Source organism: Lemur catta, chromosome 11, assembly GCF_020740605.2.
Source record: "Lemur catta isolate mLemCat1 chromosome 11, mLemCat1.pri, whole genome shotgun sequence".
In the NCBI taxonomy this organism is placed as follows: Eukaryota; Metazoa; Chordata; class Mammalia; order Primates; family Lemuridae; genus Lemur; species Lemur catta.
In genome coordinates, this window is record NC_059138.1 from 20,726,445 (window position 1) to 20,754,064 (window position 27,620).

General features: G+C 61.6%; 1 protein-coding gene and 2 long non-coding RNA genes across 5 annotated transcripts; 2 read left to right on the top strand and 1 right to left on the bottom strand.

Annotated features, from left to right (window-relative positions):
• Positions 1 to 7: 7 nt before the first annotated feature.
• FLNC (filamin C) lies at positions 8 to 27,600 on the bottom strand. Of its 3 annotated transcripts, XM_045564179.1 has the most exons (48): positions 26,992 to 27,600; positions 22,698 to 22,946; positions 21,057 to 21,154; positions 20,775 to 20,925; positions 20,569 to 20,687; positions 20,291 to 20,368; positions 19,944 to 20,106; positions 19,569 to 19,769; positions 18,106 to 18,243; positions 17,654 to 17,780; positions 17,364 to 17,500; positions 16,954 to 17,147; positions 16,747 to 16,860; positions 15,965 to 16,108; positions 15,613 to 15,736; positions 15,364 to 15,524; positions 15,014 to 15,104; positions 14,755 to 14,924; positions 14,457 to 14,574; positions 14,103 to 14,365; positions 13,111 to 13,708; positions 12,306 to 12,479; positions 12,045 to 12,207; positions 11,633 to 11,793; positions 10,697 to 10,864; positions 10,495 to 10,618; positions 9,840 to 9,996; positions 9,572 to 9,761; positions 9,448 to 9,471; positions 9,087 to 9,334; positions 8,575 to 8,673; positions 8,162 to 8,261; positions 7,850 to 7,990; positions 7,429 to 7,557; positions 7,161 to 7,334; positions 6,336 to 6,497; positions 6,052 to 6,255; positions 5,465 to 5,617; positions 5,257 to 5,379; positions 4,906 to 5,145; positions 4,451 to 4,720; positions 4,221 to 4,358; positions 3,898 to 4,013; positions 2,586 to 2,718; positions 2,300 to 2,476; positions 1,883 to 2,101; positions 1,036 to 1,245; positions 8 to 919 (listed from the first exon to the last, which is right to left on the bottom strand). In XM_045564179.1, exons 1-48 carry the CDS (start codon positions 27,344 to 27,346, stop codon positions 732 to 734), a joined length of 8,178 nt encoding a protein of 2,725 aa, XP_045420135.1. In that variant the 5' UTR covers positions 27,347 to 27,600; the 3' UTR covers positions 8 to 731. The 3 variants fall into 3 exon arrangements, with proteins under 3 accessions (XP_045420135.1, XP_045420136.1, XP_045420137.1); XM_045564180.1 differs by lacking the exon at positions 8,575 to 8,673; XM_045564181.1 differs by lacking the exons at positions 4,906 to 5,145; positions 8,575 to 8,673 and adding an exon at positions 8,438 to 8,453 and having other exon boundaries at positions 4,451 to 4,715; positions 5,255 to 5,379; positions 8,162 to 8,249; positions 8,968 to 9,334.
• LOC123647009 lies at positions 2,007 to 4,367 on the top strand. The gene is made up of 3 exons (XR_006738110.1): positions 2,007 to 2,800; positions 3,868 to 4,029; positions 4,143 to 4,367. It is a non-coding gene; the product is annotated as an uncharacterized LOC123647009 (long non-coding RNA).
• LOC123647008 lies at positions 4,375 to 7,786 on the top strand. Its single transcript, XR_006738109.1, has 3 exons — positions 4,375 to 5,167; positions 5,696 to 5,821; positions 7,289 to 7,786. It is a non-coding gene; the product is annotated as an uncharacterized LOC123647008 (long non-coding RNA).
• Positions 27,601 to 27,620: the final 20 nt, after the last annotated feature.

Genomic DNA, 27,620 nt, shown 5'->3' on the forward strand with positions numbered 1-27,620 from the left:
AAGCCTCTGCGACAGGCCGTACTTTATTTGGAGTTTTCCACCTAAGCGGCTCCCAGCTGAGCCGCATGACATGTGCAAAAGTCCCCCCAGAAAGCTGGGCCTCGCAGTGTGTAAAAAAGGCCCCCCATGGGGCAGAGCTGTGCAATGGTAAAAAAAAAAGAAAAAGAAATTAGTCCCCCAGGAAGCTTGGCTTAGGCGGTGTATACACTGCTCGGGCCAGTCCCCAGGCCACTCCACTGCCGCATACTCTGGGTCTGTTGTCTTCTCTGACTGTGCTTTCTTCTCCAAGTCCTTAACACTCTGGGGGTGTGGCCACCAGAGGGGCCACAAGGAGTCCTCAGGGGCAGGCGACAGGCCGGCAGTACAGTTTGAGGGAGACCTCTCTCTCACACACAGACACCCCAACACAATGCTCCCCTAGTGGCCTCAGCCCCACCTGACAACTCAGGGCTTCTCTGGCCCCCAGGCTCCTGTCCAGCCCCTGAACCTGGCCCTAATCTGCCCTCATGTCACAATCCAGGAGGAGGACACTGCCCTGAGACAGACAAGGCCCTCCAACCGCCGAGGGCATGGTGGGGAGGGGAGGGAGGCGGTGGCGTTCACTGCACCCCCAGGCAGGTGTTTGTAGTGTCTGGTTCTGCACGAGTGCATCTGGCTGTGGCGCGTGTGTGTGAGAGTGTGTGTGTTTGGCCGGACGTGGGGGCCGAGGCTGGGGGAGGCACTTCTGGGATTCAGGGCACGTTGACTTTGAAGGGGCTTCCAGGGACACTTTCGTCACCCCACTTGACAATGAGGATGTAGTCTCCTTTTTCCTTGACAGTGTAGGTGACGTTGTACACCCGGTTCCCCATGTGTTTCACGTACACCTCCTCGCAGGGGGTCTTGGGCCCATGCACGCCCACCATCATCATGTTGGTGCCTGGAGAGGGAGGCAGAGGGACACGCTCAGACAGGCCACCCCTGCCCTGGTTTCTGGCTCCCACCTACAGACAAGCCCACCCTGGGACAGTGCCCTCCTCTCCCCCTCCAGCCTGCCTGCTTTGCTGCAGTCCACGGTGAAGGAGTTCTTCTGGCCCACAAAGGCCTGGGACAGCCCGGGGCCCCGCGTCACCACCTTGCTGGCATCTGAGGAGAATTTGGGGATGGAACTGTAGCTGGAGCCCCGGCTTGAGGATGACTTTGTCACAGTCTCCACCAGAACCGTGGATGTTTCGTGAAGGCTGTGGCCTCCAGACAGCCGGGGACCTGAGGGGCAGATACAGGTGGCCATGAGCCTGGTCAGATGGGCTTCCTGCCCTTCCCCTGCAGTGGGCCCTCAGTGGCACTGCCACTCCGTGGGACTCACTGCCTACCTCCCTCCGAGGGCGCCCAGGCAGCACGGCCCATTCCCAGCCAGGCCCGCTCCAGTTCCTGCCTGGCTCTAGGGCTTGGGCCTTGAGGCTGCATCTGTCACCCTTGCAGGCTCTGGGAGCTCAGCTAACTCACAGGGCAAGGGTCTTGCTTAGGAAGGAACACATGCCCAGCTCATCCTTCCAGCGGCCTCAAGAAGGGGAGCTTGCTAAGCATTTACTCTGAGGAATATTTATTCTTGGAAGCAAGGACCATGGGTGGCCAGGAGGGAAGGAAGTGGATCTAAAGCTTGGGAGCCCCTGCGGGAAGAGCTGAATCGAGTTGGGGACCAGGATGAAGACGAAGGACTGGATTTTTAAAATGGTCCTGCACGACTCCACAGGATGGGTGCTGTGGAAGGCCAGGCCCACCTCTATTCCCAGCAACTTGACCATGATGTTTGCGGACAGACTATGACCCAGATGGCAGTGGCCACCGGAACCATCCAGGCTGGGCTACAGGCTGGGCAGACCTTCCCCCACCTGGCACTCACCTGTGACTTTGGCCTTGAAGGGGCTGCCCACGATGTGCTGGGGGCCACCGTACTTGATGGCAATGAGGTAGTTGCCAGGGGCCATGGGAGTGTAAGTGACCACGTGGCCCTCAGGACACTCCCGACAGTCCAGCTGCACCTTGGAGGGGCCATCGATGGTGACAGACAAGGCCCCTGAGCCGGCATTCAGGGTGTTCACGATGAACTCTGACGACATGCCTGGGGGCCAGAGGCAGCAAGGCTGTAGGCAGCAAGGGCTTGTGGCCCAGAGCGAGGCTGGGCCCCAGCCTTCCCTGAGCAGCCTCTGCCAGGACTGCGGGGCTCAGGAGCACTGCCCCAGCCTCCAGAGCAAGGCAGTCCTGGACTAGTGGCTGAGCACCCCCAAAGGCACCCTGCTCCCCAGCTCTAGGCACTCACCAGTAGTGCCTCCCTCGAGCCCAGGACCATAGGCTGACACCAAGCCTGGGTCCCCAGCCTGGCTCTGCTCTCCAACTCGGATCTTGAAGGGACTTCCAGGGATGTGGGCACCATTGAACTTGACATCGATGGAATGGACACCATTCTCGTGGGGGATGAAGCGGATGGTATGCTTGTCTGTGGGTAGAGGGTTGGTGGATGAGCCTCCATCTCCCCCCACCCTTGCCCCCCACTTCCCAGAAGGTCCTGGCCTGGCAGGGGGTGGGCAGGGGCAGGGCCAGCTCACCACTGTCCAGCTCGGAGACGTAGCACTCCTCCACGGCTCCCGAGGGTGTGTGCACCCTGGCATCAATCACGCCCCGTGCACCATTCAGCTGCACCGCAAAGGACGCTGGCTGGTTCACCTTGAGCCCCGTCTCCTGCAAAGGCCACCGAGATGCTCAGACTCCTGGGAGGGCCAGGACTGCGGTGGTCTTGGTGGGACGCCACGCTGCTCTCACGGTAAGCCCAGCCCAGAGGCTCCCACTGCCCCTTCCCCACCCAGCCCAGTCCCCGTCTGCCAGCACACCGGGGCAGGGAGGAGCCAGGATCTGGTCTGAGACCCTCTGTATCCACTTGCTGTGAGGGCCAGCACCCTAGCTGTGCTGGGTACATGGGGATGAGAGATGTCGTGCCCTGTCCTGGCTGACACTGCGTAAAGCAGGCTGACGGTGGAGGGCCAGTGCCTGACAGTGCTGTGTGGGCCTCAGGTGTTCCAATGTGGGAAGCAGCATGTGGCCAGACTGGCCTGGGAGGGCTTCCCGGAGGAGGCGGGACAATGGGGAAGACCAGAGTGAGAGCTCTGGGGGAGGGGAAGGTGAGCCTGGCGAGGGGAACCTAGTCCTAGAGTTTGGGGAGGATATGCACAAGGGCTTTCCAGGGACTGATGTGACCACCCTGAGGAGCAGCTGGAAGGTTAGGGGGAAGGGTCTGGGACAAGGCCAGCTCCATCCCCCTTTCGTAGCAGGCCCCTTTCTAGTGTGTCCCCTGAGCACGCAGCCCCAGTTTGCACATGTCAGTGTGACTTGTCGAGAGCCTGCCTGCACATGTTCCCTGTGAGAGAGTGAAAGGAAGGCACCACTCTCTGGAAATCAGCAACAGGAGAAAGCAAGGCAGGTCCCAGGGTCCACAGAGGACCAGCCCAGGCTCTGGAGGCCACGTGCGTGCACTTACCGACAAGCCCCTCAGGGACGCTCTGCAAACCAGCTCACTCCTATTTTCTACTGATTTTATACTTCATTCTCATAATTCTGGCATCTAGCGCTAGTTTAGAACTTTTAGAAGGAGGGGTAACAAGAAATGGCAGGTGGCAGTAAGGACAGGGAGACAAAACTGTAAAAGGTGGAAACAAGGCATGGAGTGCCTAAGTGCAGGGTCAGGCCCACAGGGACAGAGCCCACTGTCACCAAGGACCCTGCCTTATGTGGTACAGACACTGGGGAGAGGGGACATCTGACTGGCCCTTCCATGGTCACTGCTAAGTCCCTGGGCCCACAAGCCAGTGTTTTTGACTCTTGCCCATCTCTCAGGTGACAGAGGGACCCACCCCAGGCACACACCTGGAGGCTGGTGACCGTGAGACGGCGTGCATCATCCGAAAGGGAGGCCACAGGCACCACAAAGGGGCTGTCTGGGATGTGCTCATCGTTGAACTTGATGGAGACCTCATAGTCACCTGGGGAACGAGGCCAGTAAGCACAACCCTTGGGTGGGGGTTGGCCCGGATGGAACCACCCCACCCGGCCGTGTCCCTGGAGAGGCTCCCTGGTCAGGGCCCAGCTCTGAAGACAGACACATGCCCTAGGGACTTTCTGCCTGGCCAGTGAGCAGGAGCCCAATCTGGGCAGGCAGGCCCAGCCCCCTCCCCCAGCTGGACACCTACCTGGTTCCTGGACGACATAGGAGACACCGCAGGAGCCATCTTTTCGGTCCTCAAATGCAATCTCCGCCTTGCTGGGACCCTCCACAGCAATGGACAGGCCCCCAGCACCTGCTTCTCGGGTCCAGATGCTGAACTCGGCTGCAGACAGGCAAGCAAGCAGGGCTCTTCAGCACCCTCTGCCTCACTCGGGCTTCCTGACCCATTTCCCCTCCCGGCCACCTGCCCCTCACCTGGCACTCCTGCCACTCCTCGCTCCAGCCCCGTGCCTCCGGCCCGCACCTTATGGGCACCACCTTCGCCCAGTGGCCCCACGGTGAACTGAAAGGGGCTGCCTGGCACGTGCTGGCCACGATACTTGACAGTGACTGTGTGAGGCCCCATCTCCTGGGGCACAAAGCGCACGCTGTATGCACTGTCCTCCCCCTCCACGATCTCTGCGGCTTCCATCTTGCCTGATGGGCTGGTCACCTGTGCAGTCATGTCCTGAGAGCTGGCCTCACCTGTAGGGTTGGGGATATCATGGCAACACTGGCACTCTTGCTGGGCCCAGCCCTTCCCTCCATCCTGAGTAAAACCCCCTCCTCTGCTCAGACCAGGCCTGGCTGTCCGGGGCCTGGCCAACCGCACCGTCCCCTCCCACTTCCCTGTGAGGACCCCGGCCCCGGCCGGCGCTGTCTCTGCTCACCCTCTTGCCGGGTGATGCTGCCAAAGGAGCCCAGGCGTTCCCGGCCCAGGAAGTCCCCGAAGACAGCGGGGAAGGGGTCCCCGCCAACCTGGGTGGACTCCTCCACCCGCACCTCACGCTTGGTCTCCCCGCCCCGTGTCTTGCTGATCTCCGTGCGCTCCGTGCGGGTGTACGTGTGGCTGCTGCGCGTGAAGGTGCGCGTCAGGCGCTCCTGGGCAGAAACCATCTGGAACCAGTTCCCTGTGTGACCGAGGAAGCGAGGGTGAGTGGAGGGAAGTGAGGAACGCGTGAGCAGGACAAGGACCCCAGGGGCAGCCTCCCCTGCCCCACCCCAGCTCTTCCCCCGCACACCTGGGATCTTGAGGTTGAGGTCACAGGTGCTACCGATGGTGGCGATGGAAGGCGCCTGTCTACGCCGGGTGATGCTTTCCTTCATGCGGCCCTCACCGGTAACCTTCACAGTGAAGGGGCTTCCTGTAGGGGCAGAGGGGGTGGGTCAGGCGCCCCAGCCTACCAGCCTCCCGGCCTCTCCGCGCCTGGCTTCAGCCCAGAGCCTTACCAGGTACGTGCTTGTCAGCAAACTTGATGTTGATGATGTAGGTGCCGGGCTCAGTGGGGCAGTAGGTGACTTTGCATGTGCCATCCTCCATGTCCTCACAGTTAATGTCCACCTTGCTAGGGCCTTCAATACTCAGCCCCAAACCCCCATAACCTGGGGGCAAGCAAGGGACATATCTCCCTTAGTCCTGTGCCACCCAAACCACTCTGCTCTCTCCTCCCCAAACTGCAGGCTCCGCCAAGAATGGGCCTCTGATGTACAGTGACCACTAGCAAAAATGCCTCAGTGGGGGCCTGGCAGGGAGCCAGGCACTGTCCCAGAGGGCCATGGGACAGGCTGTCTGGAAAATTCCCTAAGGTAGGCCTCTTGGATTCCAGTGAGCAAGGGAAAGAAGCTCATTTTCTTAGCCTCTCCGTGACAAGTTTACAAGTGAAAGAACAGGCATGGGGACATTCACTTTCTCCCAAAGGGGCCCAGAATGTGAATCCCAACAGATGGGCCAGGAAGTTCAGGGAGGAGGGTGTGGAGAGGAGATCAAGTCCCCACGGGATGTGCCAGTGCAGTGGAGGCCTCTGGGGCAAAAGTACCTGCATTACGAGTATCTACGATGAATTCTGCCACCTGGAAGGTGTGTCCCTCGGACAGGCCTTTGCCCCAGACCCGCACCTTGCTGGCGTCCCCGATCTCAGAGGGCCCCACCAAGATCTTGAAGGGACTGTTGGTGACATGCTTGCCACTCTTGCGCACGCTCACCACATGCTCCCCAACCTCCTTGGGGGTGAAGGAGATCCCTGTGGAGAGTGGGTGTCAGGCAGGCAGAGCATCCCTCCAGGGCCTCCCCATGCCCCGGCCCGAGGGGCCCCATGCTCACCGATGTGCCGGTTGGGCAGGCGCTTCAGCAGGCAGGGCTCCTCGTTGCCCGAGGGGGCGCGGATGCTGGCCGTCAGCTGGCTCAGATCACTCTCGGTGATCTTAAGCGACACGTCGGTAGAGGTGCCCACGTTCAGCTGTGAGGTCCTCATGGAGTCATCGCCTGGAGGGGGAGTTAGGGCATCACGCCGTTGTGACTTCAGGCAGGCCCTGCCTACAGGGCTCAGGAAACTTCCCAGGCAGACCCTGCTGGACTCAGCAGAGACTGGGGACCACCCTCAGGCACTCAGAGGCCCAAGGCCCAGAAAAGCACAGTGTGCATTCACACTATAGCTACCAGAGACCACGATGGGCCCGCACCCCAATTCACTGTGCTGCCTCTGTCCCCGTGGGCTAAATTCCTACAGGAAGCTTAGTGTCTGAATCCTGAGTCACATGGTGGCGTGGAAACAACACTGGCCTGGAACACACAGACCTTTGCTGGCTGCCTAATCAAGTTGCTTAACCTCTCTGGGATGGGCTTCCTCATCTACCAAAAGGATTATCAGTACCCTAACTTCTCAAGAGTTACTTCAAAGACTAAATGAGATAATGTCTTCTGAAGCATGGGGTGGTCTGAAGCATGGGGTGGGAGTGAGGGTTGAATGTTTCTTAGCTGCTGTGGAGAATAGAGTGTTCCTTACATTTATCCAAAAATGACTTCCACCTCGAGGGGCCTCTGCCCTAATGTTCTGAGTGACTTAAACGGGATGGGCTTGTGCATACATCACATGCCAGGGCTGTGGGTGTCTCTCGTAGGTTGCATGTACCTGTGAGTCCACCTCACCTGTGATCTTGGCTGTGAAGGGGCTGCCCGGGATATGCTTATCATCAAAGCGCACGATGATGCTGTAGTCGCCAGGTGCCGTGGGCAGGTAGGACACGGTGCAGGTGCCATCCTTGTTGTCCTTGCAGGTGATCTCTGCCTTGGATGGGCCCTCCACGGCCAGCGACAGACCCCCTGGAGATGGAGGTGGAGCTGAGATCAGAGGTCCTGCCCTTGCCCCTGCACCTGGCTAGACCCCACCCCAGCCCCTGCCTGCAACACCCCTTACCTTCCCCAGCATCCTTGGTGACAATGGTGAAGGTAGCTGGCTTGTTGACCATGCCATGGCTCAGGCCTGGCCCGTAGGCACTGACATGGCGGCTGTTGATGGCATCCACGTAGAACTGCAGGGGGCTCCCTGGGGTAGACAGAGAAGGGAGAGCTGGGTCAGCAGAGGGACAAGGGGGTACCTGAGCCCACCTTGGCCTCCAGCACCTTCTAGCAGCCTCCCTGCTTAGCCCTCCTTGCTGAGCTGCGAGGACCTGGCTCCTCGAAGGACATCTGCCTCTCACCAGGACATAAGCCTCCCCAGGGCCTCACATGGTGTCTGTACACAGCAGGTGCTCAATAAATATTGAAAGAAGGCAGGCAGGCTAGAAGCCTGTTGGCTCCTCTCACTGCAGCCCAAGCCTGCCCGGCCCCCAACTCACCAGGGATGTGGTTGCCGTCGTACTTGATCCCCATCTGGTGCAAGCCTTTCTCAGTGGGCGCATACCTCACCGTGATCGTGCCGTCCTTGTTGTCTGTGATGTTGGGCCTTGCTGTCTTCCCAGAGGGCATCCGGACCTCCCCTGCAGGGCAGACAGAGTCAGGGAGACTCCAGTTTCTCCTGCTACAACCTCCCTGCTATCCTAGGCTCGCTCCAGTGCGGTCTGCTGCCACCCCAGTTTTCCTCTCTAAGACAGGGGCTAGGCCTGGAAGAGGATCTCTGAGCCCACATGCCTGGGGCCCCAGGAAAGTACCTGTGAGCTCCCCTTTCTGTACGGCGAAGGGGATGACCAGGTTGAAGGGCCTCAGCATGGACTCCATTGGCTCCACAGGCACCACTGGCTCCTCCGTGGCCTGTGCCAGGCGAGAGGGAACAGTCATTAGCTGGGGAAAGCCTGGGAGCTTGGCCTGCACCGAGACTGAAGTCAGAGTGAGGAAAGAACAAGATAGTTAATGGTGAAACCAGAGTGGCAGGAGAGGTGCAGCAGCTGCAAGAAAAGGGTGCTGTGCCCAGCTGGGGTTCCATCTGCCTGGTCTGGCTCCCACCTGCTCCCCAAGAGGCTCCCACCCAAACCATGCCCCAGCCCTGGCTGCAGAAGGAAGAACTGAAGGAAGGGGAGGAGGAAGAAGAGGAAGTCAAGGTCTGCCCAGTGGGAGGCGGCAGTACCCAGTGTGTGGGGCAGGTGCCGGGCCGGGGAGGGGCGTAGGGCTGGCGCAGCTGCGGCACTTCAGAGGGTTCCTCCACATGGGGCAGGGGGTCACACGCCTGGGGAGGCAAGGCACAGGGGGCACAAAGGTGTGGCAGGCTCATGGGACTGGGAGCGGCTCAGAACAGCCCAGGGACCTGCAATCCTGGGTGGAGATCTCAAGTGCCCAACCCTCTGAAGGGCTTCATCCTCCTGCAGGGCCGCCTCTGGGGAGAGGAAGCCAGGCACAGTTGGCCCGAGGGTCAGAGAGGAACATACCAGTTCCTCGACAGAGCTGAGGCCGTGGGCCGGAGGTAGGGCTGTGGTCTCCTCCCACTTGGGGAGGCGACGGGAAGCAAAGGCTTGACTGTGGCCCCTGGCTCCATCCAGTAGGTTTGGGATTCCTTGGGGACAGCTTCTGGGATCCCTGTAGCTGTAAAGGGCGGGCCCACCTCCCCCAGCTGTCTAGTCCTGTTGTGTCCACGGAACTTACCAGCACGTGGAAGGGGCTATTGGGGATGTGCTCCCCTCCAAAGCGGATGGTGATGACGTACTTGCCGGGCTCGGGCGCTGTGTAGTAAATGTCAAAGGTACCATCATGGTTTTCGACCACATCCACGTCGAGCTCCGCCCCATCCGGCGTGGACACCGTGCAGGTCACCTTCCCCTCGCCAGCTGCCTTGGCATCCACAGTGATCACCGTCTCCTCCCCGATCTGGATGCGGGGGCCCAGGCAGGCACCTGCCATGCAGAAAAGCCTGGTCAGGCGGCTGCAGGGGCTGGGCCCAGCCCTCTCTGTTCCCAGCTGCCCCTGCCACCCTGGCCCACAGCGAGGGAAGGGGAAGGGCACTCACCCAGGCCGTGGCCTCCAATGGACACTGGAAAGAGAGAAGAGTGTGAGTCCGGGCCGTGCTCAGGATAGGCTGGGGAGCTGGGGGTGGCTAGGGGCGTGCAGAGCAAGGGAAGTGGGGTACCCACCTGTGACAAGGCACTTGCTGGCATCCCCCGTGGGCAGGGCATGGATGCGGAAGGGTGAGTAAGGGATCTCGTCACCGCCGTATTTGATGGTGATGGTATACCGGCCACTCATGTCCGGCAGGTAGGACACAGTGTACGTGCCGTCCCCATTGTCTCGAATATTAGCCTTCTTGGGCTTACCCTCGGGGTCCTGGGGGCAAAGCAGAGGTCAAGGCCTGCTGTGCCCAGAGCCTGAGCGGCGGGGGTGGGGGGCTGCACAGGGACTCACCAGGATCTGGACGGTGAGCAGCCCCTCGCCAGCGTCCCGTGCGTCGATGGTGAACTCCACGGGCAGGCTGGCAGGGATGCCGGAGGCGTTGAGGCCAGGGCCGCTGGCCCGCACCTTGCTGGCATCGTGGGCTGGAAGCACCTTGATCTTGAAAGGGCTTAGGGGGCAGAAGGGGTAGACAGTTGGCTGGGGGTCAGGGGTAGGGGGCTCCAAGTCATTTTGGGCCTGGAGTCCTCTCCAGACAGGGGCAGGAGGAGTGACTCTGTGGGGCAGGGAGGGAGACCTGGAAGCTGTGTCACATCCTGAGTCTCAGGGGAGGGTCACTCCCCCTCCTGGGAGCCCCCGATAGAGCCTGAGCACTTCTCCATTCCCCAGGCAGGTGCTGCGGTTTGTTTAAAGCGGGGCGGGGGGTGGGTGCCCTTGCCCAGGCCTCCTTCACTTTTCCTAAGGTGGTAATTTTGGTGTAAAAGCCCCTGCGGTAGTGTGGCCTCCAGGGCAGGCAGCCCTGGGGAAGGGCAGGAGGGGACAGCCAGGGATCAAGCTCAGGCAGGTAGGGGGACTCTCCCCTGGGCCCGGCAGGGGCCCTGCAGGTGTGGCCCCAGTAGGAGCACCCCAGAGCTCAGCCCCAGCACAGGAGCCCAAGGTGGGTCCTCACCTGCGTGGCACCTCCTGGTCGGCATACTTGACAGCCACTGTGTAGGGCCCGTCAGTGGCTGGGGTATAGTGGACAGTGTGGGTACCATCCCCCTTGTCCCGCACCTCCACAGGCTCGGCCAGACCTAGGCAGGGGGAGCACGGTCAGCAGAGCCTCCTGATAGGCACCCACCCCCCTCCTCCCTCCCCCAGACATTCTGTACCTGTGGGGCCCAGCACGGCCACCTGCAGGGGGGCCCGGCCAGCTTGACTGCAGTCCACCGTGAAGGTCTGGGGTACCCGGGCCCTGACACCGGCTCCCAGACCTGGCCCCGAGCACTTCACCTTCCCAGGGTCTACCACATCCTTCACCGGCACCCGGAATGGGCTCCCTGCAAGGAGGACGTCAGTTTACCCACCTGCCTGGGAGGGTCTCCCTGATGTTGAGACACCATGGAGGAGGAGGCCTTCCCTGCCTTGGAAATGCCCACGGGGAGGCCAGACTAACATGTGAAAATGCTTAGGAACTTGCTAAGAAAACGTTAACAAAAATAAATGAACTTGACTGTAGACTGACGCTGGGTAAACCTCATTCATTTGGGCCTGCAGGAAGGCCTCCCTAATTAATAAAATGTTAAAAATGGAATATTTTTTAAAAATAAAATGTACTTCTGACATTGTGGCTGATATAATAAAAAATATGTGAAAATAGATGAGTAAAAAATTTCCAGTCACGGCAGGCCTAAGTCATGCCATATTTGAAGACATGACACATCCAAGCCCCACAGCCCGCAGGAGGGCGGCGGAGTTCTTTGCAGACAGCGTGAGCAGGAGGGCCCAGGCTGTCCTCCCTGAGCTCTGAGGGGCCTGGACTGTGTCTGAGTGACTGGACCCACAGAGAGCAGTGGGCCTGCACGACCAAGGTCTGACGCTCCAGGCCAGCGTCAGGCTTCTGGGGATGAGCTGGGGGGGCTGTCACACCAGTGGCACCTGCCACCTGCCTCCTCCATATCCTCCCTGCTCCTGGGCTCCTGCCCCAACCTGCTCTAGGGGGTCCCCTCTGAATCTTCACATCCGACTTCCAGTGTCCCTCTGGGAGCATGGGTCCTGCAGCCCTCCTTTACCCTCCCCGATGCCCGCAACTCCCTCCCTCCGCACACCTGGGATGGGCCGTCCCCCGAAGGTGATGTTGACATCATAGTCTCCAGGGGTGAAGGGAATATATTCCACAGTGCAGCTGCCATCCTTGTTGTCCTTGCAGGACATCTTGGCTTCTGAGGGGCCCTCAATGGCTAGGCCCAGACCCCCTGTGCCGGCTCCCCTGCAAGATGACACCCCTGTCAGTTCTGCTAGGACCAGTGAGTGGGGATGGAGGGACAGCTGAATAGGAAGGAAAAGGAGGGCAGGCCACTGGGGGCCAGTTGAGGAGGGACCACGGCAGGGTGTGTTCCCGCATTACCCGGAGAGAGGATGCGGGGCTGAGGCACAGATAGAAGGACAAACAGGGAGGGTAAGTTGGCTGGCAGCAGAGTGGCCACAGCTTCAGGTCAAGGTTAGGAAAGGGGAGGATACCTGGTCTCCACGGTGAAGCGGTTGGCCTTGTTGACCAAGCCACTCTCCAGGCCAGGCCCAAAGGCCCGCACGCGGCTGGGGTCACAGCCCTCAGTCACGCCCACTCGGAAGGGGCTCTTGGGCACAGCAACGTCATCATACAGCACCTCCACCAAGTGCACACCTGCAAGCCAGCCACAAGGAGTCAGTCAGAGGTGTGTGGCGCCCGCCTCCCCTGCCCGCCCCGAGATGCCCTCATCAGAGCCCGGCCGTGCCCCTCACCCTCTTCGTAGGCCGTGTACTGCACTCGGTAGGTGCCATCCCCGTTGTCTGTCACGTAGGTGTCGGTCTTGGCACCCGAGGGGTTGAGCACTCGAGCCGTCACATGGTTCCCACCCGTGGCTGTTAGGGATCTCGCATCCACAGTGAACTCGGTGGTCACCTCCCGCAGGACACCTGGATCCCAAGGGGGCCGTGCTCAGTATGGGCTGGGGGCAGCCTCCACACAGGCGCTCCCCTTCCTCCCTCCCCTGCCCGACTCCCAGGCTGCTCCTCCAGGCAGAGCCTGGCCCCTTCTCTGCCCGGCTGCCAGCTCCAGGTGGTCTCCCACGGCCTCACCTCACTCCCCAGGCTGTGTGCCCTGGGGGGTGGGGTGGGTCCTGTGTCCTCTGCCCCTCCCCATGCCCAGCCCAGGGTCTGGCCCCCAGCAGATGGCCCATTCACACATGCTGTCTCTTGACTCTTGTCACCCTCTACCCCAAAGCTTTCCCTCTGCACCCTCCAGAGTAGGGCTCTTAGCCTTTTTGGATCAGGGATCCCTTGAGCTGCTGAGAGAAAGTCTCTCCCCATAAAAATCCCCAGGGACAGATGCAATTTTGCCACAAGAGTGGAGCCAATCTCTGAGCCAGCTCTTCCCCTCAGCTCCTTCTCTGGGGTGTCTGGGCTCGTAAGGACTCTGGGGCTGCCCCGAGGGCCTGCCCTTCACCCTAGGTTGCTCCCCCAGCCCCCGGCTCTGCTTCCTTCCCTCCTGCTGACCACCCAGCTCCCTGACCCACAACTTGACCCCTCCTGGCTCCTGTCCACTCACCGTGCGGCTCCACACCGGGCCCTGAGACCTTGACACCACTGGTATCGACGGCGGGCTGCACGTGGACGCGGGTGGGGAATTTGGGCACGGGGTGCCCGCCGTACTTGATGGTAATGGTGTAGGTGCCGGGGAAGGCGGGGCTGTAGGTGATGTGGTAGGTGCCGTCGGCGTTGTTGTGGATCAGCACCTCGGCCTTGACGCCGGCATCCGACAGGATTTCGATGGTCAGCTCAGCGTCGCCGGCCTCCGAGCAGTCCACAGTGAAGGTGGCTGCCTCGCCAACCTTGCCTCGCTCCAGGCCCGGCCCGCTGGCCCGCACCTTGCTCGGATCGAACACGGGCCGGATGGTGGCCTTGAAGGGCGAGCCGGGGATGTGGGTCTCGGCAAACAGGATGTTGATGGTGTACTCGCCCGGCTCCGTGGGCAGGTAGCTGACGGCGCACGAGCCGTCCCCGTTGTCCTGGCACTCGATCTTGGCCTCGCAGGGGCCCTCCACAGTCAGCCCCAGGCCACCTGTGCCAGCCCCCTTGGTGTCGATGGAGAAGGGCGCAGGGGTGCCTACCAGTCCACCCTTGAGACCAGGGCCGTAAGCACAGACCTGGGGAGAGGAGCAGGCGTATGGGCTCCCTGCACCCAGCTGCTCCCAAGCCTGGGCTTTGTGGCTGCCCACCCAGCTAAGCACCTTCACCTGCAGCTGCTACTGCGGACTGAATACTCATAACAATTCCAGCTGAGGCCATGGGGGAGGCAGAGAGATTAGGTAATTTGTCCCAGTTGGTAGGCCTGGGATTCAAGCCCAGGTCTGATTCCAGGGCCAGGCTCATAACACTAAGCTGTCTCCAAGGCATTCCTGTGGTGGGGCTGGCCTTGGCCTTGGGTCCTCGACTGTGTCCACTCCAGGCACCTAAGTCCCTCTGGCCTCTGCCCCTAAGACTCATCCATTTTCCCCACAAGCCCCCAACTCCCAGCTCCCACAGTCCCCCTCTCCTCACCTTGGAGGGGTCGGGGGGCAGGACGCCCTCCACAGCAAAGGGGCTGCCAGGTACCGGGTGACCATCATAGGTGATGTCCACCTTGTAGGGCCCCTCCTCAGGGGGCATGTAGCGCACAGCCTGGGCGTCAGCTCCACCCCCGGGCTCCAGCTTGCAGGGGATGGGTCGTCGAGAGGGTGAGGTCATCCGCACATCCAGCTGGCCCTGACCACCAGCCCCTCTCGTGTTCACAGAGAATGCTTGTTCCTGCCCCACAGCCACCTCTGTGTGGAGGGCAAGTGACACCATGAGCAGAGACTCCAGCCCACCCCCCACAACGCCCCACACTCCCAGGGTGGCTCTTGCCCCACTTACTGCTGTTGAGGCCTTGAACTTTAACTTTGCTGAGGTCCAGTGGGGGTGCCACATTCACCACAAAGGGGCTCTTGGGGACAGGGTCCCCACCATAGGTCACTGTCACTGCCATGTTGCCCTATTGGGTACAACAATAAGCCAGAACTGGGTGTAAGACACAGCCTGGCAACAGCGGCGTGGCCAACGTGGACTCTGAGGCTCAGGAATCCACAGCGAGAGGACAGAGGCAGGGACGGGGCCAAGGACCCAGAATTGGTTCTTTGGGATTGGAGCAGGGCGGGAGGGCGGCAGAGCACACCTGCTGGACGGCTGTGTACTTGACAGTGTAGGAGTAGTCGTGGTTGTCTATGATTTCAAAGTCCCGCACGGCCTCGCCCTTGGCTGCCCCTGCAAACTGCACGTCCAGCTTGGCCTTGCCGGCTCCCTTGGTCAGCACGGTGAAGTGAGTGGGCTTTCCAACTTCCACACCTGGGGAGCCCACCCAGAGACAGTGGTGACGGCCTGCCAGCCACCGAGCCCCACCTCGTGCCAGCCCCAGCCCCTGCCCGGACACTCACCTGTGCGGTTCAGCCCAGGGCCCTCAGCCTTGACCTTGCTGGCGTCGTGGGACGGGTCCACCTTGATGTGGAAGGGGCTGGCAGGGATCTCCTGGACGGGGAGAGGCTTGGTCAGGGCTCTCCAGAGGGACCACAACCCTGTTGTGGGCTAGGTGCTGGGTCAGGATGCCCCCTAGGGACCCGGTGTGGACAAAGGAAGCCTCCTAGGGAGCCCCCTTTGTTTCCTCTGAGGCATCCTGCCCCCCACAGGGAGCGCCCCAGCGGTGTCTGTGGAAGTAGACTTCCAGCTGCCTGCTTAGACCTGGGAGGTGCAGGTCGCGTGACTACCAAAAGCCGAGGGGCTGGGGTACCTGGTTGGCAAACAACACCATGATGGTGTAGCGGCCGGCCCCTGGGGGGGTGTACTTGACGGTGAAGGTGTCGTTGTCATTCTTGATGATGTCGAAGTCGATGTCAGCCTCTGCGGGGCCCACCACGCCAGGGGCGCACTTGATGCCAATGCTCACGTCGCCTGAGGGGAGGCAGGCACCTGGCCATGAGTGGGGGCTCAACAACCCCCACCTGGGGCCCCGCCCCCGCCCCTCCTGGTGGCCGCGCACCTTGCCCTGCCTCGCTGCAGTCCACTGTGAAGTAGGTAGGCTCGTTGGCCTTGAGGCCGGTCTTCTCCACGCCGGGGCCGTACACCTTCACCCTCTCGGGGTGACTGCCCTCGCCCACGTTCACCTGTGTGCGGGTCGATGCTCGGCACGGGCCTTCCCTCAAGGCTCCTCCTGCCCCCCAGCCCCACCCGCCCCAGCCTCAGCTGGACCAGCCTTAGCCTCCTCCTGGGGGCCTTGAGGTGGGGAGGGTGGCGGTGGCATGGGAGCAGGGACAGCCAATGCCTTCTGTGTGCGGGCCCGCCCTCCCTCTGGGACCTCGGCCGTGGGCACAGGGCAAACTTGGAGGACGTACCCGGAAGGGGCTCTTGGGCACGTTGACGCCTCCCCAGGAGATGATGATGGTGTGCTTGATGGGCTTGGTGGGCACGTAGGAGCAGCGGAAGGTGCCGTCTCCATTGGGGATCACCTTGATGTCGATGGGGCAGCCGTCCGCGTCCTGTGGGCATCACCCAAATAAAGTTCCCAGCTGTGGCCTCTTCAGAGCGCCCTCTGCTGGCTCCAGGCCAACTCGGTGCCTCCCCCCTCCCTTCACCAACACACTCGCCCCATGCCCCCCACTGACGTCAGGCCACACCAGCCTAGTGCCACATGCTCTGGTGGCCAGACCCCACCCTGGGAGCCACCTGTGTGGCCTGCTCTCCCAGCCTAGGTTTCCTCATCTCCGAAAGGCCTTGGTCAGGGATAGGCTGGGCTAAATCAATGTTCCTAAAATTGAACAGTGAGCCTTTTAAAGAAGAATCGTCCTCTTGGACCCTCAAGAACATGTTCATTAACCTCTGGGCTGAGAAACTGACTTGGGAACCAGTCTTATTCAATGAAACCCTCTTTCAATCGCAAATTATCAGTATAAAAAGGAATTCTGGGTAAAGTACGTTTTTAAGACTATCATCAGTAAGAAAATATAAAATTTAAAATTTCCATAGCACGTATGGGGCCATGGGAATCAGTCCTGCCCGACCTTCTGTGCTGCTACAACTTCCTTCCTGGAGGCTCCAACAGCCTCCGGCCTGGCCCCACCCTCCTGGGGTCCCTGCGTTGGGTGGCGAGGGCAGCAGAGAACGGGCAATGCCCCACCTGGGCATAGAGCTTCAGGTCTCCCTTGCCAGCCGCCCGGGCATCGATGGTGAACTCGGCGGGCTTGTCCACGATGCAGCCAGTGGGCTCCAGGCCGGGCCCAAAGGCCTTCACCTGTGTGGGGGCAAGAGCGGCGGGCTGGGTTGGGGACTGGAAGAGGCCAGTGCACCCCATCCCCGGGCCGGCGTGCAGGAGCTGGGACCCTACCCTGTCTGGGAAGCAGTTGGGTGGGGCTGGCTGGATGTGGGCAATGAAGGGAGAGTCACGGATGTCCTCATCGTCGCAGATGACGTGCACGGCGTACTCCCCGGGCTCTGTGGGCCAGTACCGCACATCGCAGGAGCCGTCCCCCTTGTCATCACACTCGATCTTGGCCTGCGAGGGCCCCTCGATGGAGAAGCCTGGGCAAGGCAGGGAGGGTTAGGGGGCACAAGAGGAAGCTTGGACACTCAGGCAGGTCCCCATCCCCCTCACACCCCCCACAGCCACCCGTCTTTGCCACTGCCCTGCTCAGGCAATGCTCCCCAGCATGCCCACCCCCATCCCCAGTCACTCCCTGTCCTTCCACCACACCCCTCCCCCACAGCATTCCCACCTTGGGCCACCCAGACACTTACCCAGTGTCCCCACCTCCGTGCCAATGGCCTCCACCACGAAGTCAGCTGATTTGCCCACCTGGCCAGTCTCCAAACCGGGACCCCAGGCCCGTACCTTTTGCACTCCTGCCTCTGGGCTCACCTGCACCTCAAAGGGACTGGGCAGAGAGGGACCTGGTGTCCAAGCCGGGAAGTGCCCCTGCAGAGGCACCCCCTCCCCTCGTCCCTGCAGTTCCCAGGCAGCCCCCTCCCTTCCTCTCTCCCTGTGATGGCCCAGACAGGAGGGCGTCAGGGGGGCGCACGGCACTTACCTGCGAGGGATGGCATAGCCACCCCACGTGATGGTCACCACGTACTTCCCAGGCACCACGGGGTAGTACTCGCACTCGAACACACCGTCCCCGGCCTCCCGCACCTTCACCGGCTCCTCTGTGCCCTCTGGGGAGATGGGGCGATCAGCATTCTGCAAGTCCCATGTCCTCAATCCCCTCAAGGAGCCCCGGACCCGACCGGGGCCCAGCTCAGGGCAGTGCTACTAGTGGGCGGTGCTGAAACTCAGGACGGGGGTGTGTCTTTCCTGTGCATAGCAGCCCAGTGTAGCACTTAGGGCTGAGAGGATCATTCCCAGCTTGCAGACTGAGAAACTGAGGCACAGAGGAGACAGTGTACCTGAGACCCACGGTGCTTCTGCTCAGAACCACCAGCCACATTTCCTCCCTGCTCCCCCTGCCCCCTGCCCCCTGCCCTGGGCTCTGCTACTCACTTGGCCCCTTGACTGTGACCTTGAGCTCCCCGCTGCCAGCGCCCTTAGTGAACACCTTGAAGTCAGCCACCTCTTTCACACGCACACCCTTGGGCTGCAGGCCTCGCCCAGAGGCACGGCAGGCGTTGGGGTTACAGGCTGGGGGAGGAGGAGAGGGGAGGTTGAGGGTACTGAGGGGGCCTGGACAGAGCAGCAGCCCCTCACCACTTGCCCCCAACATCGCTGCTCTGTCCTTCTACCCCCTCACAGGTACAGGGCCATGACCTGCAGCCCTGTTCTGGGATCCTTGTGCTCCCAACACGACTGGGGCTACTGGGAGCCATGCTGGGTGGAGAGCTGGCTACAAGATCAGGCAGGTTACAAGAAACCCTTCTCGCTGGGGTCTCAGAGCCAGTGCCACTGGGGAATGAATGCATGGCAGAGCCCAGGCTGGGAGGGGCTCAGAGAGACAGGGAAGGACCCTTTATCCACCCCCAAGGTCATCCACCTAGAACCATCTGGGCCCTCTTGGGTCCACCAAAGCAACCACAGGATCTAAGGTCATGCCACAAAACAGTCAGCAGCGCCATGGAACAAGAGCTAAGCCATATAACATGAAGCTTGCCGTTGAACAGGCAATGCACGGAAATCAGCCTGTTGCAGAACATGGCCAGTGACAATGAGCCCTGACCTTGCCATGGAACACAGGCAAAAGAATGAGAATGTCAGCCTGCCACAGAACCCATAAAATGACATGGAACCCACAGGGCACCACAAAACAGGCAATGACACATAATCTAGGACAACCATGAACACAGGCGATGGCACCACCCAGGGTGTGCCACGGAACCCAGGTGATGGCACGGAACCCAGATTTTATCACAGAAATCATCAGGCAAGTGGCAAAGACACTAGATCTGCCACAAAACAGACAACGGCATGGAACATGGGGCCTGCCACAGAATGCCACGGAATGGGGGCGATTCCACATGGCCTGGGCCATGCCACCCAGCACAGGGCAGGCCAGTCAGCTACGGCCATGCCTGGCCCCACCTCCGCTGGAGAGCACTAACGTGGCGCCACTCTCCCCGCCTGGTGGACAACGGCACTGAGTGCAGGGAAAGAACAAGTGGGAGAGTTGCCACCTGGGGCGCAGAGTTGGGGGCTCACTGTATATGCCCCACCCAGGTAGCCATGTCACTTCCCCTCAACGCTTCCAAGGTGGCACCTGCTCTGGTACCCTTCACTGTGGTCTCCTGACCCTCTATGGATTCCAGCCACCGTGGGGGTGGGGGTGGGGGTGACAAGGAGGAGCTCTCTCCAGACCCCCCAGCCCTGCTGTTCCTCCCACCCACCACAGCCGCAGCCCCAGTGGATTTAGTGCTTCATTTCCCATCAATCCTCAGACCCAGAATTTGGGGGCAATTCTCTCTGCATCCTGGCTTGGGTGAGGGCTATTGTGGGGATCCCTGTAGGGTCCTTACCTTCCGACACGTGGACGGGGAAGGGACTACGGGTGATGGGGGAACCAGCAAAGGCCACATGCACCGTGTGTGGCCCCTCCATCACAGGCCTGTATGTGCAGCGGAATGTGCTGTCGCCCTTATCCTCCAGGGCCACCTCCACTGTGTCCCGCCGGCCCTGTGGATCCACGATCACCACGGCAACATCACCAGTACCAGCCCCTGCCCCAGACAAAGGCCATCAGTGCCATCCTGGACACACACAGCTGCTTAGGGCTCCCTCATCCTAACACCGCCCACCCTTGGGCTGGGACCTCTGCCCCAGCTGTCACCCATACCTGCCCACTGTCAGAGGCTGCCCACCTGACACCCCATGGGCCTGGGGCCTGTCCTTACCCGCGGTGTAGATGTCAAAGTAGGTGGGTTTGTTGGCCACATTGCCCACGGGTTCCAGGCCAGGGCCACGGGCTGACACCTTGTTGGCATCTCCCAGAGCCATGCCCACATTCACCTCAAAGGGACTGCGTTCGATGTTCTGGCCAGCAAAGAGCACGGTCACCTAGGGTCAGAGGTCAAAGGTTAGCTTCTAGGGCGAGCAGTTCTGAGAGGGTGGAGGAGCACAGCAGAGCCAAGGAGGTGAGAGGTTGGGGCAGCAGGCACGGGTGAGGTGTGGGCTGAGAGGGGGGTCTCAGCCAGAGCCAAGGCTGTACACAGAAGGAGCGCAGGGGCTCACAGGGACGTACCTTGTGTAACCCAGCGACCTTGGGCACGTAGGAGACGGCATAGGTGCGGTCCTTGTCATTGTTGGGAACCACCTTGGCCTGTTGGGAGGGGAAAAGATTGGAAGCCATCGTGGCTGCAGCTCCTCCTGAACCCACAGTCCCCCAAGGGGACACTTTTCCCAGACTCTGCAGCATGGGGCAGCTCTGGCAGCCTCGTCCAAGCCATTGCTGTTGCTGGCCCCGTGCTCTCTGGTTCCAATCCCAAGTGAATCCCTTTGTCCCCAGAGGCCTCCCCATACCTCCTCGGTGTGGCCCTCGGGATCCTCGATGTAGACCAGCACCTCGCCCACGCCGGCGTCCACCGTCTGCACGGTGAAGTGGGCAGGCTGCAGCACGGTGTTGCCCTGGGGCTCGATGCCTGGGGGGCGGGAGCAGAGCCCAGGTTACTCGGGGAGATCCCACACGTGCCAGCCGCCCAGGTGGGACCAGCAGGGGACACACATACCTGGCCCATAGGCGATGGCTTTCTTGGGATTCAGCTGCTTGGAGCGGACAGGGGCACCAGGTTTGAGCTTGGCCTTGGGGAACTGGGACAGGTAGGTCATGACAGAATGCTCATCCACGTTAGGGTCCACAATCTCCTCGGGAGCAATTACCTGCCGCGGAAAGGAACGGTGTTACCCGGTGCTCCTGTCCCCCAGCAGGCCCGCTCTCACCTGCATGCTGCCGGGGGTCCTTGCGGCCCCTCCCTCTGCCCCTGCCCCTGCTGGCCCATCTCAGCGTGTACCTGGGGCACTCCGAGCCAGTCGTCGGCCTGCTGCATGGCCTCCCGGGCATTCTCCACAGGCTGGTTGGGATCCCAGGCCTCCCAGTCAGGGCAGAGGCCTGGAGAGACAGTAGAAGGAGAGGACAGTGAGGGGGGAGCACCCAGCCAGAATGCAGAGCATTTGTTCATGTGACACCCGGGAGGCTCTGGCTTCACCCTGCTTCCCACCCAGAGCTAGGCCCCTGACCAGCCAGGTTCCCAGTGCCCCCATCAGCTGGGATGCCCATCACCATTTAGAGGCACGGCAGCCCTCCCTCCCACCAACAATGAGGCCTTTCTGCCCCAGCTGACGCAGCCTGGCACCAGCCCTACCAGCAGCCTGCTGCCTGCCCAGGCCCTAGCACAGACCCTGGACACCAGCCCCTGAGAGGACCCCCCTTCCAGACCTGTCTGGCCTCATTAGACACCTCAGGGGTGGGTGGAGGAGGTCAGAGTCCCTGTCCCACATTCGCCTTGGACCCATCCCCTAGAAGGTCTCCTCAGCTGCCCTGCAGTCCTAGATCTCTAAGCACGTCCCACACCAGCCTCAGGGCACAAGACTTGCTCTCCCTCCCTAACTGCCCACTTGGGGAAACTGAGGCATGGAAGGGAGAGGATGAGTTCTCCTCCAAGGCCATCAGCAGCCCAGCCCTCCTCACAGGAAGAATGCAGAGGCAGCCCCAGATCATTCCTGTGAAGGGGTGCGGGGTGATGGGGTACTTGGTCCAGGCTGGAGCTGGAGAAGGGGGACCATGTGCATTTGCGGGGAGGGGGCCGGCTCACAGGCTGGAATCCATGACTGGCTGGAACAGCTGAGCTCACTGCTGGCAGCCACACCAGCTGTGGGCAAGGGCTCAGCAGCTGGGAATGCTTCCCAGGCGGCCCTGCCCCCGCCTCCCACCCCCTGCTCCGCGGCTGACCCCAGGGTGGAGGAGGATTCTCCCAAGGGGCTGTGGCTCCCTGAGCAGGGCTGACCAGCCCAGCCTGGAAGACCTGTCTTCTCAGGAGAAGAGGGTCGGACAGGAAGCTGTCCATGGGGCAGGGGTCTAGTCTGAAATGCCTCAGTTTTCTCAAGGGCCCTGGGCTCTCCCACCTGACCAGGGCAGGGCCCACATCGAGGGGGCAGGCCCGGGTCACCTGCCACAGAGCAGTACCACACTGGCCTCAGCCCACACCATCCGAGGCCTCAACTCCTCAGATCTGTCCCAGGGTCCCACAGAGAGAAGAGCCTGACTCCTGGCCCTCTTGCTACAGCCCGCCACAGCGCCCTTCTCTCAGCTCTGCAGAAATAGCGCCACGTGGCGAGGCAGAAAGTTCATGGGGCAGCGAGTCAAGGCGCCGGGCTCCAGGGGCAGTAGTCCCACAGATAAGCTGTGTGCTCCCGGATAAGTTGCTGGCCCTCTCTGGACCTTGGTGTCCTAGTCTGTAAAAGGAAGGGTTTTAAATCTTTTCCTGCCCCTGCAGAATGTGGCACACCCTCGGGCACGGCTGACTCCAGCAGCAGTTCTTGGTTGGAAGAGAGGCAGACCCTGCAGGTGACAACCACGAGCCTCGGCACCCCCAGCCCATCCCCACTGTCCTTCCGGGCTAAGGGCTCCACGATGTGTCCGCTGGCCCACTCACCGGGGGCACAGTTGTCCACCAGGGCGCCCAGAGCTTTGCCGTCCTGCCAGTCGCGGTTGAAGTTGGTGATGGGCAGCTGGGGCACCTTGTTCTGGATCCAGCCGAGCAGACGCTGCTTGGGCGTCTGTTTGCGGGCATCCTCGTCGTCCTCATCCTCCCACATAGGCATGGAGATGGAGTAGTGCAGGATCAGCGTCCAGATCAGGCCCAGGATCAGCTTCAGGTTCCCATCCACAATGGCTTTGCTGTCTGCAGAGGGAACAGCTGGCTCAGGGGCCCCACCCTGTGCTGCCCAGACCCCTTTGCCCCAGGGGGGCCTCCCTCACCTGCCCCGCTCCTGAGGCACCTGCCGGACCCCAGGGCACAGGCCTTCTGCTCCTGGAACCCAGCCCTTCTCTGCCTACCACATTCTCTCCCTCCTCTCCCAGAGGCCAAGTCCTTTATTGGTCCCTGCCTTTCTGGAGGCTGCTTCTTTCTGTGTGGCAGGTACTGTCACCTCTGCCATGGCACTTGAGTCTGCCTCCCACCCATGCAGTTATCCTGTATTTGTCTGGCTCTCCTGGGCTGTAAGCCTCTCGGGGGCAGATGCTATTTTGTTTCGTGATCAGTTTTATTGAGGTATATTTGACATACTACGTACTGCACATATTAGAGAGTACAGTCTGAGAAGCTTTGACAATGTGGATCTATCCACAAAGCCATCACCACAAATAATAGAATTATTCCTCACTCTCCAGAGTGTCCTTTATAAGCCCTCCCTCCTGTCTCTTCCTGAACCCCTTCCCAAGCAACAACTGAGCTGCTCTCTGTCACGATGGATTAGTTTGTATTTTCTAGAGTCTTATGTAAATGGAATCATACAGTATACTTTTTTTGGTCTGGCTTCTTTCACTCTAGATACTGGGTTTTATCTTTCTACCTTGAGGGACTTGAACTTAGTAGGGTTTCAATAAACATTGGTTGAATGAATGAATATTTTTAAAACTGAAGTTGGAAAGGAGAAGGACCAACTGGGTCCCACCCACATTCTATCCCTAATGCCATAAAAGGCTTTTGGGACCAAGGGGTTCTGGGGGAAGAGTGGGGGGGTCCAGCACATGCTCCGTTAAGGCTTAAAGTCATGTTGTCAAATGCTGGGGGCTGACGGGCTCTCATGGGAGCCAGGGGATAGGGTAGCCATCTGGACTCGAGTCTCAGGAGCTGACACACTCTACCCATCACCTCCTCTGAGGAACACTTTGGACCAAAACTGGTTCCCTGGGATTTTGGGGGCCTAGTTCCCCTTTAACAGTCAGAGGGAAATATCCAGGAGCCCAGGGTGACCTAGTGTGTAGACAGATCTTTGGGATCCTGTTTCTTTGTAAAAGGCAATGCAGGCCTGAAATCCACCAGCTTCCCTGAGCACTGCTTTCAGGAGGTTGGGAGGGAGCGGAAGAGTCTTGTTTACTGAGGTTGCCAAGAGATAGGAGAGGGTGGGGCCGGAGGCTCCCCCTTACACAGCTTTTCCTACCCCTGCTTCCCCAGATCTTGGGAAGGGTGCTAGGAGAGCAAGGGCTGGGGAACCCCAGGCATCCTCCTCTCTCCCCCCTGCCCAGCGAGGGGAACGTCAGCCTCCTGGTCCCTCTGGCTGGGGCTCTGGCCCCCTGGGCCCCCCCACCCTGTCACTGATTCATCCTTCCTTCCCCAGCAGCTCCCAGCCCGCCCCTTTCCCCTGGCTCCACTGCAGCACAATGGTTTGGCAGCTTTCGGATTCCATGACACACTCACTGCCTGCCTCCCCACGCTTTCTCTCAAACACACAGGCCCACAACACTTTCACACAGCCTGGACGCCCCAGCGCCTCGGGCCTCTCACAGCCCTGACAGCCTCAGAGCTCAGACACACTCAAAAGTGCTTCTTGCAAACTAGAGCCAGACCTCTGGGAGGGAGGCCTTAACACTGTGGGGGGTGCGGGGATGGTCATTCATGTTTGCTGCAGAGAGAGGTTTCTCCCCAGCAGCTGGCCCTGGGCCAACCAGGCAGTGGTCCAGGCTTGGGGCAGGAGCGGGGCAGTGGGGCCCAGGTCCCATTCTGGGAGCAATGACCCTCCTCTCCCTCCTCCCTCTTGGAGGCCGGCAGAGGAGGTTGGGCTCACCTCTTGGCCTGCCTGGGGACACCCCCAAAGGGGTGGGAAGAGCCAGACAGCTAGTCCCTGAAGCCACCCCAGCCTCAAGTGGAGGGGGAGGAGGAGAGAGGCTGGGCCTAGGGAGGTGCTGGGACAGCTGCTGTCCCCTCCAGCCCCTCCCTCCATGTTGGCTCCAGGAGAAGGAATAGCAACTGGGGAACAGCTGCGGGACAGAGCTGCCTCATAGGCCCCTTTGTTCAGAGGGGCTGAGGGGGCGGTGGGGGCCAGGACAGGGGCGGCGAGCATAGGCAGGGCACACAGCTCCTTCGGCCGGGCTGAGGACCCCTCCTTCAGGTGGACTTCTCAGCTCCCAGCTCCCACCCCAGACCCTGACTTCCCTCCGGAAAGAGAAGTGAGGAGTCTTTTGGACACCCCCCCCCCCACCAGGTGTCCAGATGCTTAGTCCCAGTCCTGGGACAATGCCCAGGGAGCAGCCCCCTGGACAGCCCCTTCCCACCACTAACTGGGGTGCGGGGAGCCCTCAGCCTGGGGCCTAGCAGCCGAATTGCTGACAGCTTATCTCATCAGCGAGAGTGAGCCACTTGGCGGGAGTGGGGACCGGCTCCCCTTCCTCTCAGCGGGAACCAGGGCGCTTCCCTCCGCCCCCAACCAGCTCTGGCTCCTTCCTCTCCGCTCTGAGCCGGCCCCTTCAGCTGAGCCAAGGGGGCCAGAGCCAGACTCCACTGTGGGGGAGGGGAGAGGTGTGCTCAGGAAGGATGAGGCCTGGAGAGGGGCTGATAGCCGGAGGGAACGGGAAGAGGAGGCCTCTCCAACCCCACCTGGGACAGCCAGCCCTGCCTTCCAAATCCCAGGTGCTGGGGATGCCAACCCGCTCCAGGCTGACTCAACTGACCCCCCACCTCTACCCCCTCAGTGGCCCTCGCCTCACTACACACCAGGGCGCCCTCCCCCACCCCCTGCCCTCAGGCTTGTCCTTCTGGAAAGCTCAGAGGCATCTGCTGTGTCACGGAGGCAGGGCTATTTCCAGGCCAGGGCAGGCGGGTGGAGTGGGGGGGCAGTGTCAGGGCAGGAGGGGTAAGGCCTAGGGAGGGGACTGGACAGGGCAAAAGGCCCCGGACTGACCTCAGCTGCTAATTCAGGAGGCCTAGAGATGGCCCTGAGGGACAGTGGGGGCGGACAGACATCCCATTATCTGGAGAGGTCTCTGGGACAGCCTGTGTGGGGTCCCACCTGGGCCCATGTGAAACTCCCCTCCTGAGGTCCTGGGGTGCAGGGGCCAAAGGTCCCCTTCCTGTAAATCCCAGCAGGGCTCTTAAGAGAGAGGAATACAGGGCTGCGAGCAGAAGGGCAGCCTCCGGCCACTCCAAGCTCACCCTTGGTTCCCGGCTCCCAAGCCCAGAGTGCCTCCCCACCCCCACCCAGCACTACACACCTTCCAAATCTGGTTACACTCAATGACTTCCTCCCCTGCACGGGCCTTCCCCTCCCTCCCTGCGCCCGGACCGTTAGTTGCAGCCAATCCCAGGCTTTGGGGGTGGGCTGGGGCAGGGCCTGGACGTGGGGAGCCCCCTCCCCGCAGGCTGAAGCCGAGGAGGACAGGCAGGGGTTAAGACTCCCTGCGCTCGCTCAGTGCCTTTTTAGGTTTCTGAGGCTGGGCCCTGCCTGCCCCGGCCCGGGCCTGAGCCCAGCTGCTGAGCACATGCCTGCAGAGGGCCTCTCGAGCTGCGGCCACCAGCTCCCTGGGCCCCAGAGCCCGTGGATGGGGGTGGCCGGGACCTGTGTTCAGCCCGCCCCTGGCCTGTGGAGGGGCTGGGGAGCTGGGGGGCCATTTGCTTTGCTGGGGGGAGAGGCCCCCAGGAATCACTCACTGACACTGGCCCCGTCCCCTCACGCATGGGCTGGGGGCTTGCCCGAAGGAAGCGGGTGGGTGAGCGTGCGCGGGGCGGCTGTAGCGGGAGGGCTCGGACACCGTCAGGTCTGGTCCCCAGGGGGTGCTCGCTGTCCCGAGAGGGGTGTACAGGCAGCGCCCGTGTGGCCCGCGTCGGGGGTGCTGTGGGCCATTCTCGGCCCTAGCTCTCAGCCCCCCGCGCGCCCGCCCCGCACCTGTGTCCCCTGCCCCAGGGGACATCCCTCCCGCGCCGCGCCCGTGCCCTGGCCGCCCGCACTGACCGATGGACACGAGCTTGATGTGCTCGCGCTCCAGGAACTCGAGGGCCACGGACACGTTCTCCAGCTTCATCTGGCGGAAGTTGGGGCGCGGGTGGAACTTGCGGTACATGCGCTTCTGGCTGAGCACCTCCAGCAGCGCGATGAGGCGCAGCCCGTCGCTGAGGTCGCGCTGCAGGTCGGTCAGGCGCTTGCCCACGCACTTGAGGTGCTCGTTGCACCAGCGCGTGAACGTGTTCTGCTGGATCTTCTTCCACGGCGCGTCCTCCGCCAGGTCCTTCTCCGTGGACGGCATCTCGTCCGCCTCGTCCGCCAGGCCGAAGCCGGCGGGGTCCGAGTAGCCGGTGTTGTTCATCATGCCGGCGGGCGGCGCGGGTGGCTGCGGCGGGGGGCGCTGTCGGGCGCTGTCGGGCGCTGTCGGGGCGCGACCGCGGGACTCGCAGCGCTGCGCGGCGCGTCTGTCCAACTTCTCTCGCGCCCTGCTGGCGGGGCTCGGCGGGGCTCGGCGGGGCTCGGCGGGGCTCCTCGGCTCCTCGGCCGCGATCTCGCTCTCTCTCCCTCCGGGGGCGGAGCGGTGCTCGGAAAGTGCGGGCCGGGCCGGGCCGGGGGGTTTAAGAAGCCCCCGGGTCGCC

Bases quoted from the DNA above. Each gene is read 5' to 3' on its own strand.
- FLNC (XM_045564179.1), bottom strand. From the start codon at position 27,346: ATGATGAACAACACCGGCTACTCGGACCCCGCCGGCTTCGGCCTGGCG. The intron at 9,997-10,494 runs GTGAGGACCCAC...CTGCCCCCTAAG, and splicing joins GACCAGGAGGTGCCACGCAG to CCCTTTCAAGATCAAGGTGC. The intron at 5,146-5,256 runs GTGTGCGGGGGA...TCGGTCACACAG, and splicing joins CCTCAACCTCAAGATCCCAG to GGAACTGGTTCCAGATGGTT.